The sequence below is a fragment of the Protopterus annectens genome, chromosome 9.part0, assembly GCF_019279795.1.
Source record: "Protopterus annectens isolate FY-2018-M chromosome 9.part0, PAN1.0, whole genome shotgun sequence".
Lineage (NCBI taxonomy): Eukaryota > Metazoa > Chordata > Ceratodontiformes > Protopteridae > Protopterus > Protopterus annectens.
The window spans coordinates 52,746,225-52,760,312 of record NC_056743.1 but is presented as its reverse complement, the minus strand read 5'-3'; the positions used below and the strand labels follow the sequence as shown (position 1 = coordinate 52,760,312).

The following is a 14,088-nucleotide window of genomic DNA, read 5'->3' as shown; positions in this document are numbered from 1 at the left end:
ATATGCTGAAAACGTACCCATACATCTCAACTGTCCAGATTTTTTGGCTCATATTTTTGGTCTGCTGTTCATAAAATGTGTGGTTTTCTGGCAACTCAGTGGGATGATCAGAGGATTGGAGTCACTAGATAATGTCATACGTTTGAGTTTCAGACTTCAAATCCTTCAGTAAATGTATGTTAAAACAAACCCTTTTAATCTAGCAACTTTCTAAGTTTATATGAGCAATATTTAACATATGTCCCTAGTTTGGGCCTTCGTCTACCCATTTTATTAGGATATGTCCAGATTTCCTGCACTCAGAGGTTGAGAGGTACGATAGACACACACTCAACAAAGCCGGAGGCTTGAATGAAATGTAATTGACGTTTAACTTACTAGGTTTCGGTGTTTTAATCTAAAATAATTTAATTAAAATTGTATTTTCTACCCATTAAAACATAACATTGCCTTTATTAATAGGTCCGTCATCACACTGCAGTGCATTTATTACTACATGCACACTTGCCAAGAAGCGACCTGGGCGCGGCAATTATGTGGTACGCCTTTTGTGGGATGTGCATGGGCGGGGTTTGGTAAGGAAACGCCACTGTTTCTGCTGTATTATTTTGTTTTTTCTAGCCACCAAAAATCCAGTCACAGAGAAAAGCCAGGCTCCGTCACAGTGGACAAATATCAAACGTCAGATAAATTGTAATATAATCTCCCTGCCAAAGAACAGAAATATAAGAGACTGTCAATATCAGTGCTCCGTTACTCAGGATCTCGGATTGAAAGCAGATCTATCTTTATTGCCAAAAGCGGCGAACTGCAGATATTCGGCGTTGACCCGGAAGTACTATTGACTGTAAACAACCTCAACATGGCGACTTACACAGGTAGTACACATGGGAGCAGTTTAGTTTTATAAGTTTGCCTTTGTTATGTTTTTACTCCAGTAAAATGAATATAGTCTTCATAAATGGTGAAGTTTCTTTATTGAATGCATCTCTTATAGTGTATGACAACGCTACTATGACAGGAAATTGACTTAAAAAATATGCAGACAGTTTTAGAACTACAATTTATATGATTTATGTGTTGCTACAACGTAGCATTGGTAACAGGAGCATAGGATAGCTTGTGAAACAGAATACAGATGTTTTACATATAGCTACGGTGTATTTACGATAACCTTTTTCGCTTCATATGTGAGTTGTAGGTTGATCGTGAATCCTCCGGGGAAAAACATAACTGTCAAGAGAGTTTCATCTAAATTTGCCATTCAGTTGCCCAGGGTGACTTGTGTCTTTCCCAAACATGACATTTTGTTGGGCAAATCGCACTCCCAACCCAAGTACAAAAGTTATTTTCACTTTATTACTAAAAATAAAGTGCGTCTGTTGTGAAGTGCTGGGTGCTTTTTTATTTTGTTTCATACTGAGTAATATATTTTGTTAACGTTCACTGACACATTAATACATTTGAGCTTCAGGGCTGGTTTAAGCAACGTTTTTTGAAATTATATTTGTCAACCAGGTGAATCTAACTCACTATATACAGGTATCTTTATTAGTGATCATCTTGGAGCACTCGTAGTTTGACTTGCACAAAGTTGTGTAGCAGGAAAAAGGGAGTATGAGGGAATCAAACCCAGGGTTACAGGATGATACTCATTAGCACTTCACACCTTATCTGGTGTACTAAGTCTTTAGAGCCTCCAGACCCGCAGAATATTTTCTGTAAGTTTTGTAAAGTAAGTTAGTGTATTAAACAGTGACATCATCGTTTCTGCAAAGTTTTTATTTCAATACTGTTTTAAGACTCCAGAGTGGGCTGTCATTCTGTAATCCCCATATCCTTGTACGAATGAATTAATTGAGGGGCGCAACAGTCCTACTCCCTCCAAGCAGAATTATGGAAAACATAAGTTTCAGAAAAAAAAAGAGTACAAGAGTTGTGTGCCTAAACTATGTTTTGTGCATGCAATATGCATTTATTAAAGATTGTAGTTTGGCAGAATAGTGGTTTGTGAAGTTCACCCCTGACCCCTTTTATCATTCAGTGTGGGGTTTACAATTTCTGTCTGTCTTTCTGAGTTTTCTCAGAATAATCTGGGTTCTTCCCCAAAACGTACTTATCAAATTGACTGTTTCATATTTGTTTATTGCCCTTTGACACCTGGGTAGGTGGGGTGGTCACAGTCTTTTCAGCCATGACATTGGTCCATAAATGCAACCGCTTAGTACATCAAATATTCAGTTATCACTCTAGTAAGAAAAGCAAACTGATTACAATGCAGATAGAAAAAAGACAGTAAAATAGAGATTAACAACAAATATTTTTAGTAGGTAAATATGTAAAATGCAGATAAAGACAACTGCTGATTTGCGAACAGTATTTTGAATGCATGAATGCACAGAGTTTGGCAATGACCTCTTTATTCAGTAGTGAGTTTACAGTATATAAAATAGTAAAAGCTTTGTGTTATAGTTGCCAGTACAAAAATTCAGGAACATCCCACTTGTTAATACCTCCATAACCTACAAACCACTTACCAAACAACTTGAACACGTCTTCACCTACATTCCCCAATTTATTTCTGTCCTTACCTCTGGTGACATACACCCAAACCCTGGCCCCTCCTCAGCTCTCCTTCCCCATCTCCTCCTAAGTCAACTTGCAGATCCCTCTACTTCACAGCACTAAATGCCCAAAGCATTTTTAACAAAATCCCAAACCTCCATGTCTGGCTTCTCCATAACAAACCTGACATTCTTTCCATCACTGAGACCTGGCTTAAACCACATATAACAGATTCAGAACTTATACAATCCAACTATTGCATAGTTAGACATGATAGAACACACAAAAAAGGGGGAGGTGTCAGTCTCCTTTACTCCTCATCTCTCTGTCACCACATACTCCAAACCTATCTCCAGATTTGGCAAAGCTGAATTACTACTAGCCCTCCTTCAAATTAACAAACAAAAATCCATCTGCATAGCCACCCTTTATATCCCTCCTGGTGACTATTACAGTCCTCAAAGACATTCTCTCCTGGCTCTCATCTAATATAACAAACGAAACTATAATCCTGGGAGATGTTAATATTAATTGGGACACTATCCAATCTCCAACGAACTCCTTAAATATAAACCTATATAACTTCACCCAACTTATTAACTCGCCAACCAGGCCGTTCAAAGAGTCCACTATTGGTAGCATCCTGGACTGGATTCTTGTTTCCCATCCTCAATACATGTCTAATAGTGGCACCCTTCCTGATCCATTAGTTGATTACATGTCCACTTTTGCCCTTCGCCTTCCCTCCCTCATACAACTCAGCCACACCTACACTACTACTAGATCCCTAAAATACTTTAATCCCAGTGCCTTCTCTGACACCCTAAAAAGAGCCAACTGGAGCCCACTAAAAACTACCCCTGGATCATGCCGTTACCTATTTCAACACAACATTCTTAAATCTACTAGGCACCTTTGCCCCCAAGAGAACTAAATGCACAAAAAGCAATTCCGTACCTTGGCTAACTAAAAATACCCTAGCCATTATATGACAACGAGATAAAGCCTGGAAACGCTACCATATAACTAAGACTGCTTTTTCCCTCAATGAATATAAGACACTGTGCAATAAAGCAAAGAAACTTATTAACTCTGACCATAAAACCTACTTCACCACTCTCCAAATGGAACACAATAACAACCCTAAAAAGTTCTGGGATCGAATCTCCTCCCTTCTAAACCTGGTAAAAAAGAAAAACCCTACTCTAACCAAAATGCCTCTAACTCTGATCTAGCTACCGAATTCAACTCATTCTTTATCGACTCCATACTGAAACTGACATCATCCTTCTCCAATAACCTATCTACCCCACAACAACCTTCACCTATCCCCTCCTCCTCCAATACATCTAGTTCCTTACCTCCTCCCTTCTCTATTAACCCTATCCCCATCTCTATCGTAATTAACACCTTCAAAAATCAAAACTCTGCTCTAATGCCCCTGATGAAATACCCTCCTACTTCCTAAAAATAGCATCCGAAGCCATTGCCCTCCCTATTTGCATCCTAATAAATCATTCAGTCTCTGAAAGCTGTGTTCCCCATCTCTGGAAAAAGGCCTACATCATTCCACTACACAAAGGGGGGAATAATGACATTTCCAATTTCTATCCCATTGCTATCTTGTCCCCCATTTCAAAACTCCTCGAAAAATGCATCCACCTACAACTTCTACCTTATCTCACAAACCACATCCTCCTTACTCCTACCCAACATGGATTTCGTCCAAGCCACAGCACCACAACAGCCCTCCTCTCCTTCCTAGAAACTGTAAACAAAGCCCGAGACTCTGGTCATATTGTATCTACACTCCTCCTAGACCTAAGGCCTTCAATACCATTTCTCACACCCTTCTTACTAAGCTCTCTAAACTAAATCTATCACACTCCTCTATTAATTGGTTTACCAGTTACCTCTCCAATAGGCAACAAGCAGTTAAATGGAAAAAAGTGATCTCCCCTTTCCAAAACACACTCACAGGGGTCCCTCAAGGCTCAATTCTTGGCCCCCCTTTTTAATATTTTCATTAATGACTTCTACCAGGCCATCCCTAGCACCAGCCTCATCCAGTACGCAGATGACTCTACTATAATCTGTTCTGCAAGCTCCACTACTGCACTAATAAAATTATCCCAGGATGCCTTCTCCTCCACAGAACAATGAATGCTAGAAAACCATCTAGCACTAAATGCTATTAAAACAAAACTTGTGCGATTTTCCTCCTCCAAATGTATTACCCTAGACAAAAACTCTTTCCATTACCAGCAAAGATAACACTCCTCTTGAAACAATCTCCACTGCTAAATTACTAGGAATACTCATTGATGACCAACTAAAAATTGACAGCCATATCCAGATGAACATAAAAAACCTCACAAAAATCTCTGTATGCTTTATCGCCACTATCGCTTCATCTCTCCCTCCACCCGACTCACTCTTGCAATCACATACCTCATCCCCTCGCTCTTGTATGGTGCCTCCATCTTTACTAATCTGCAAGCCTCCCTTAAATCTAAACTCTCCTCCTGTTACTATAAAATTTCAAAATTTGCAACTGGCCACAGGTCCAGTATCCACCACAGTATCTCCTTGCACCAACTTAACTGGCTGAAATTGCCCAACTATCTTATCTACATGCAACTTACACAAGCACACAAACTTATTTTTAAACCTCATCTCTGCTCCTCCCTCTCCTCTACCTTCAAAATACATCTTCCAAGTAGTTGCCTTCGGTCCAGCTTCCAAAGCCTAATAGAACTGCACAAACCCAGCCAACCTCCTGGTAAAAATCTTCTCTCCTTCTGCTTAGCTCACCATTGGAATTCTCTCGCACCCCATATACGCAACACCAGTAATTTCTCTGTCTTCAAAACTCTTCACTCACACCTAACCTCAAAATGGGAATGCTCCTGCTCCCATCCTACATAACATCCCTGTCTGTTTACAATTTATCCTATCTGCCAATAGCCTCCCTTAGCCATCTAACTCCTGAATACACCTCTTTAGCCTATTCCCTGAACAAATCAGCTCTATTCTATAATTCTGCAGACCTTTCTCCAATAGGAGACTTCACATACTCAATCTAGAATATGCCAAGTATTGTAAATACTGTTGATTTTGATGCGGCTCAAATGTAGAAATTCTGTAATTGGTATTTGCTACTCTATAACTCTTTTACTTATTATTTGTTACTCTGTAAATCTTTTACTTATTTGTTGCTCTGTTACTCTGTAAATCTGTAACTCTTTTACTTATTTGTATTTTTTGGAGCTTTTCTCCCCAGGACTCCATTGAAAATGGGCTCCTCATGGCCGAATGGACTATCCTGGTAAACAAACTGCAAATAAATAAAAATAATATTTATCTACAAAGCAGCAAAACAGCCAAATGTGTATTGAGGGAGGTAAGAGTAATTGCAGCGTGACTGTTGTACACAATGTGCATGAAGGTATTTCCTTTGTGTGCTTCACACTTTTCTTAATAGCAGGAGCAGTTGTATTCCTTAAAAAGGCACTTTTTCAGCGTGTTTTTCAAGGCAATCGTTTCTGTTGGGAATTGGTTCCAGTTGACAGGTGCCAGCTTTGCAAATTCCCTTTCACCTGTCTTAAATCTGGGTGTAAATGGGGAAAGGGTCCATCCATCCATAACTTTTTCATATGGAGTTGGGGTGTCACTTAAAAACAGTGACACTCATCTAGAGCCAAGGTGCACAACCCATGTGTCTAATACTGTCACTGTTGTTTTTACATACCATTCAAACAGGTGCACTCACACCTATGGCCCATTGAGTGTCCAGCCCACCTACTGCATGTCATTGGAGTGTGGGAGAAAATCCGAGCAGCTGGAGAAAAGAAACATGAGCACAAGGAGGCCATGTTGACTCCATTCAGAAGCCATCTCAGCCAAGAATCACCCTCTTGAGAAAGGGTGTCCATATTTATATCTGTCAGATTATAACTGTGATGTCTGATTTGCAACTTTGATTTTAATGGGGAGCAGTAATCTGACTTTATGATTTTAAAGTTCTGAGAGGACAGTAGTGGGGTTTCTGTTATATTCAGTGGTAGCCATTTTAGCTTGGATAAGAGTAAGTAATGGAAAGTTATCTGAACAGCATGTAACATACATCTGTTGACTTTAATTGCTTTTAGATTTTTTTTTTTTTGTATTTATGCAGAAGTGGAATGTTACTAATGGAAGACCATATTCAGTGTTTGGAATTACTATTTTCATTGCTATAGCTTGGTGGGAGACTGGTGTAAATAAACTGGATGTTTTGCAGCATAGGTTTAGCTGTGAAAGTGCTTTGTTTAAAATGACTGAGATTCTGAAAAACACTGATAACAGCCTTTATAGGTACCTTATTTATAGATCTGACAAAGGCATTTGATTTCATTGACCACTCTCTTTTCTTACACAAATTAATTGAAATTGGTATCAGCACAGACAGCTTTCCCTAATTTAAAAACTTTCCTCACTGATTGATACACTTCCGAGTAAAAATCAGATCTTTCCAGTCAGAATCTACACCTATTATCAAGGGTGCACCACAAGGATCCATACATCCCCGTATTCATTACAAACTTCCTTGCGACCTTCCCCATTTCACACTCGTTCTCTGTGCACTGTGGTGGGATAGATTCCATGCTGTTTGTCTACGTGTGTGTCATACTTGTATATGTATCTTGATTGTCTGTATATTGACTTTTCCAAAATTTTAGTTTTAGGGCAGGAGTTTGCCTTTGGCCTGCAGTCCTCCATTGTGGTCAGAGTAGCTGCTTTGGGAAGGGATGATGATGAATGTTTGAAGCTGTGTGGGGTGGACTTGGTAGTGAGTGTGAGACTGAATATGTGCTTTAGTGGGGGGCTTTGAGTTGGTACTAGCCATTCTTAGCAGTTTGGGATATAACATTTGCAAACATTTAGGCAATGGCATGCTGAGTCCCCCCCAGCACATTAAATGCAGCTGTACTTACTAAAACATTTAGACAATTGCATGGTAAAGATCCCCCCAGCACCCTCCTACAAACATATTAAGTTCAGCTATACTATCCAAAACACTTAGGCAGTGGTATTTTAAAGCCTCCTTGAAAGCACAGTAAGTGCAGATGTAGTCACTAAAACATTTAGGCGATGGCATGGTAAAGTTCCCTTCCCAGCATATTAAGTGCAGCTGTGCTCGCTAAAATATTTACCCAAATAAGGCAAGCATAACAAACAGTTTGGTTTAGTCATACAAATATACCTGGGTAACATGCTTATTGTTCTGTCATGTCCATGGTGTTGGACACTAGTGTTGGAATAGAAAGTGTACACAAACCAGAGGAATGTACATATCTACTGATCAAAATGCTTTCATAAAACTACTGTGTAGCACTGCACCCCTTGCCTTTTAAATGTGAGCAAAAAGGCAGTACCACTTAAAACTCTTCTCATTTACATCCAGTTTCCATATTATATTGCCAGGTAACGAATTTCACTTTCATTCATAGGAGTATTTCACACACTCACATGAGAGCCTTATCATATTTCAGATGTCACATTCCCAGAGTCCAAAGGCTGATGCACAACAAAATAACACATTACCAAGCACCCAAGGCTGAATCTCAGTAGGACAAGAAAGTTGACGACATTTGAATTCCAAGTTGCCTACGCACTGAGTAACAGCTTAATTTCAGCTCTCCCAGTGTTAAAACAGAAACTTGGAAAAGAGAGCCAGTGAATTTATCTTTCTGGCTAAATTTCAGTAACTGGCTAGTAAGTGCATTGCCTGGATGCAAGCAAAAAAATAAATTCAGAGAGCTTGAAAGAAACCCAGTCACAAGAGATGAGGAGAAACCACTAATTGGGAAGAATCCTGCACCTGTTCAGCAAAAAGCAGTTCAAGCTTCAGCTTTGTTGCAAGACATGACTTGTAGTAATCTAGAGAAAAACACAAGTCAGATGTGCTCAGAGCTGATTTAAAATAAACAAAACACTGAAGGAGTATGTCAGTTCAAACAACAAAAGGCTGGAAAAATGGAAGAAGCTTTAAACAGATATTTTTGCAGTTTTGTGAGCTCACCTAAATAAGAGGTCAAAATGACGAAAAGGCTGGCTGAGTATGAGACTGCTCAAGAAGAGATTTTCAAAAAATGGTAGAATAGGGAAACAGTATTCATTTTATAAAATCAGAAATAAGCAACTGGACTGGTATTTCACAGCAGGAGTTGCTAATCGAAAGGGCACATAGTGTATCCTTCAAACCTGAGAAAGCAACCCAGACCTTTAATAATAAAGATGCAATCATACTGGCAGTAGGAGTCGAAACTGTGGCAGAAGGGCAAAAGTAGGCGACAGCAGAGTGTTTGTGGAGAATTACTCTGTGCACCTGACAGAAGAGAAGCAAATTTATTCCAGCAGTCAGGGAATGTCGAGAAGCAGGTGTGAGATTCAAGCAGTTGTACCCGGGTATTTTCAGAATACTTTTTCCTGGAGGGACAAAATCATTTTTTGATGCAAAACATGTTAAGGAGGAAATATCAAAGTTTGTCCAGCAAAAAGTGAGCTATCAAACACCAGGGGATTCTGCTTCTTATTCATCCGATGATAAAGCCCATAGAGAGAGAATGCCAGTGAAACATTTTCCAGTGTTTCAAAGGGGAAATGCTTGAGATACAGAAAAAAAACTAGAAGAGCCAGGAGTACATTGGAAATGAACCAGAGACTGGATTTGGGAGATGGAGATGGAGATGAACAGGAGGAAAACCAGCCACTCAAAAATTGATGAATAAATGTGGTATTACAAAGCATTAATTACATTTATGAAATATGAAGGAACAAGAAAACCTGAAAATATTGGACTATTTTATTTTTTACTTTGTTAAACTTGAAGGTGACTCCAAACATATGCCCTACTTAATGTCATTAATGTTCAGCAGAACATTAAGGAGAGGGGAAGAGAAAGGAAAGTGTAAACTGTAAGTTAAACAAAATGTTGTTCTTGGCAGAACTTTTATCATTCATGACGTACTACATGCTATAAAGTATTTTGTTGTTTTTGTGTGTAATTAGGATCGTAAGCACATGCTCCTTTTTCTTTTTCTTTCTTTCTTGTTCAGTTTTAAGAAATGTAGGCACTGCAATGTTAAAAGCAAAAAGCCTGGACAAAAGAGTGATTCTTATTTTTTACTTTTGCATAGGGGAAAACTGAATTAAGGCCCTTGGCTTGATCCGATAAGTTTTAACGGGAAGCAAATAAGTAAAAGATCACGGAATATAATGCAAAGTTTTCCTCTAAAGTAAATGCTCACAGTTCATTATTGTAGTGGAAGACCACTATGTGTCTAGGTCTCATGTTTCTAAGGAATTAATCTGATAAGGTGGCAATTAACATAATACATTATTTCAAATGCTATGAGATAATGTTTCCTGAAATCATTTAAGTTGTTTTCTACAGCTGGGAGATTAATAAAGATAAGGCAAAAACAACACTTAGTGGAAATGAGGTAAAAGCACAGACTGTAACCTTGCATCTTAGCATGGGTAACTTTCATCATAAGATAATTCAAGCCTATGAGTGTGGCTTTCAATCTTGGGTAATTGCCATTTTTAGAGGGTTAAATTTCATTCTTTGAAGATGTATATAGTTTTGTGTGTTAGCATCAAGTTGTTAGTTTTTTTTGAGAAGTTTCTTTAAAACAAAAAGTCTTTAAGATGTGATAGGTTCACATGGATATGGCAAGAAACTGCATAAAAGTCAAAACATTAGTGTGTGCATGTAACACGAGCTGAAACTTGACAATTAAAAAAACAATTGTTATACATAGCAGGTGGGCATAATGACTTCTTATCATAGTGACATTTTCCATATTATCTTTAAATGTAAATGGTCTCCCTGATATATACAAAAAGAGCAGCAAACCATATTAAAAATATAAAGTGCAAATAGCTGTGCTTCAGGAGACACATTTGGAAAGAAGTGAGCATTTACATTTGATAGAGAGGATTTCGGATGGTGGTTCAGCAGAATACCTGGGACAAAGGAAAAGAGGACTGCTTATATTCATTGTGAGAGGAGCTCCAGTGGTGATGGAAGAAGATATAAAAGGTAATGATGGTAGATTTGTAGTACTAAGGGACTACTGGAAAGGGAGGAGGATTATGCTGGCATATATTTATATTCCACCTAAAATGGCTACAGTGGAGCTTATGAAAATTCTGAGAGACGTAATCAGGTGGGGACTGGAATTTGATTCAGGACAGTGAGGGTGTATCTAGGGGGCCTAGCAGGAAAAATATAACAAAAATTGGTAGAATTTTGAAGACGTTTATGAAAATAGTTGATATGATGTGAATTTAGCAGTAAGAGTTCAGAGAGAATTTACACATTATTCCCCAAGGTACAAAAACTGGGCTAGGCTAGACAAATTATAATTTACAGGAATATGTGCATTTAATTGAAAGTTTTGATATTCATCCAATAACTGTTTCAGATCACATGCACATGCCAATAATAAATAAAAAGACAGTGTAATGCAATACAAGTTAGACACTAGTGCATTCCTATCTATCTGTTAAACAGAGAGGGATTTGAGTTATTCAGGAAGATAGCAATTTCTTCTGAAAATATCTAGAGAGTGGGATAAAATTAAAGTGGAGTTTAAAATTAGAGTGGAAAAAAAAATGTGGTTAAGAAGTAACAATTATTTTGAGGGACTGACAAAGGTTAAAATATTACAGAATGGGGGGAATCTCACAGAACGAGAGGTGCAATTGCAGAGTTCTGAAGAGAAAATAAGGGATTATCTCAATTAATATGTATGATTTTAAAAGGATTGCTGTTAAGCAACTAATTCTTTATAATCACTCCAGAGTACAAAAACTTTCGCAAGGGCTTGGGCAACAGAAGGTAGAAAGGGCTGCCGCCAAACTTAGAGAGTCTCTGGCAAGCAAAATAACCAGAGATCCTATAGCAGTATTAAAAATATTTTGGAAATTTTTTGAAAAATCCTATGTAAAGCAGAGAAATTTGAAAATCAAGAAAAAAGTACAAATGGAAATGTTTGTGGGAGAATTAAATATGCCAAGGTTAGAGGTAGATGAAGTTCCATTAATAACAGTTAGGATGGGGGTTATGATGTAAAAATTGTGATATTTAACCAATCTACAGGAAAGTCCTCAGGAATATATTCTTGGGGAAGTTTGCATGCTAGGAGGGAAGAAAGTGATAAAGATCTGAAATGTTTTGTTTGACAGTATTTTAAGAGGAGGAGAAGCACCGTCCTGGAATAAAGCAGTGGTGTCTGTAATACCTAAAGAAGGTAAAGAGCCAGCCGATCCAGCTTCATATAAGTCCATTTCAATCCTAAACCATGATTATAAAGGGTTTGTCTGAAGTGGTAAAAAAAAATGGCAAAGGTGGTGCCGAAATTGATAGATATGGATTAGTGTGTGTTTTTTTTTTTTTTTTTTTTTGAGGGGAGGCAAGATTTTGACATTAATAGAACATTAATGATCGAGAGAAAAGCAGAATGTAAGAAAATGCCACTGTTGGTGGGTCTTGATGCAGAGAAGCATTCGCTAGAGTAAGCTGGGATTTATGAGTAGGGCAATACAAGCACTTGTAAAATTATAAGGTTGATTAAGAGTATATATGAGGGATTGGAGGCAGACAACTAAAAGTTTGATTCGATAAGCTGTGTTTGAGCAGAGGCATCTGGTAGTGGTGTCCTCTTTCCCCTTTGCTGTTTGTGTTCTATTTAGAACCATTGGGAAAAAAAATAAGGGACTCAGAAATTCTAGAATGTAATTGGTATGGTAGTCAAGAAAGGTTGGCTTTATTTGCAGACAATATTATTTTATACTTGATAAAACCAGAAAAGGGCATTTCAGTGTTGTGGAATATTCTGAGACAGTTTCAAGTCTTTTTGGGGTACACATTTTAATGAAGATAAAACAAAGGCAATAGCTGCATAAAAACTATCTACCCACACACAAAATGGTTCAGCAGTACTCGTATTTATGTGGACAAGATAAAATGAAGTCCTTATGAATATGGATTACAAAGGACTCTGTTATGGCAGCTAAGGACATGTGGGAAGAGACTAAAAAGATAATACAAAAATGAGAAATTGGAAGCTCTGTTTTATGAATATGTATAGCAAGATACGAGCAGTGAAAATATTTTGTAGTTCCTTCTGTTTTATGTACAGATCAGGCATATTTTTTATCAACCAGATGAGAAGTTGTGGATGGTAATTTAAAGAGTTGAAGGATTTATCTGGAAAGGGAAGCAGGCAAGAGTCAAGTGGGATAAGTTGATCCTTCCAATAGAATAGGGTGGTTTTGGATTACCTAATTTGAAGGGGTATTTCGGAGCTACACAGTTAAGGCTCCTATACATAGCACAAGCAGAAAGATGTAATTTAAAGTTTAACAAGATGATAATGAAACAGGAGAAGCTCAAGAAACAAGGACTCTTGGATTCCAGATGCAGATCCTTAAAGAGCATAACAGTAACCATACAGAATATTATATCTATATTTATAAAGTAGCAAAAAGTTTTCTAAGACCTAAGCCAACACATGGCTGGAGAAAGGAGATTCTATCAATAGGATAACTGCAATTAGAGGTACAGAGAATAGGCAAGAAGGGCTGGAATTTACGAAATTTGAAAAAGGAACCAAGGTATTGTGAGCAAATAGAGAAAGTTAGTATAATGGGAAGAGACTAAGAATTAATTTGGACTGCAGGCTAGAGATTGCCTTCCCTATCAAGGATTGATATCAGAGTATAGGCAAAGAAAAAAATAGGGAGACCTTAAGCAAGAGACCAGCACTGGTAGAGTTTTTAGTAGAATCTAGAACAGAAGCTGTTAAAATAGGGATAAAATTTGGTAGGGCATATAAAATATTGCATGATAACTATGGCAATCAATCAGAGGAGGTTAGAAATGATTGGGAAGTGAGATTAGATAAGCAATTCACAAAGAAACAATGGAGTATATACTTATGCCCCCAACAAAGTCTAACAGATCTAGGATCTTTGCTTGGAAGTATTTGCATAATTATTTCTATAACCCAAGCAGACTCCAAAGAATTTTTCTTCATGTAGATTACAAATGTTGGAGGTGTGATGGGGAAGGAGATAATTGGAAATATATATTTTTGAGAGTGTAATGAGTTGGCAGACTTTAAAAATTCCTTGCAGACTACTCTATTAGATATACTGGGTGAGCAAATTGGTGTAACTAAGGAAATTATTTTTTGGAGTTGTGAAACAGAAAAGGAATTGCCCAGATGTAGTAAGGCCTTGCCGAGTTTAATTCTGGTGGCTGTCTAAAAAACAACTATTAGAAAATGGAAATCAAAATCTAAACCTAAACCGACTGTACTAGAAGCAGTGAATGTAGTAACAGGTAAAACAACTGGAAGTTGGATCTTTATATAAAAGCTAATCCAAAAAAACTTATCCTAAAGACTTCAAAAATCAACTAGTAAACACAAAAGGTACCCAATTCAGGTGAAACAAAGCGGCAAAAAG

General features: G+C 37.8%; 1 protein-coding gene across 2 annotated transcripts in view; it reads left to right on the top strand.

Annotated features, from left to right (window-relative positions):
* Positions 1-553: 553 nt before the first annotated feature.
* PRMT3 (protein arginine methyltransferase 3) overlaps positions 554-14,088 on the top strand; it is a 2,672,092-nt gene continuing 2,658,557 nt past the window's right edge. For both annotated transcript variants that reach the window (XM_044082552.1, XM_044082550.1), the window contains exon 1: positions 554-878. In XM_044082552.1, the coding sequence (XP_043938487.1) occupies positions 863-878 (16 nt within the window). In that variant the 5' untranslated portion in view covers positions 554-862. The remainder of the gene's footprint in view (positions 879-14,088) is intronic.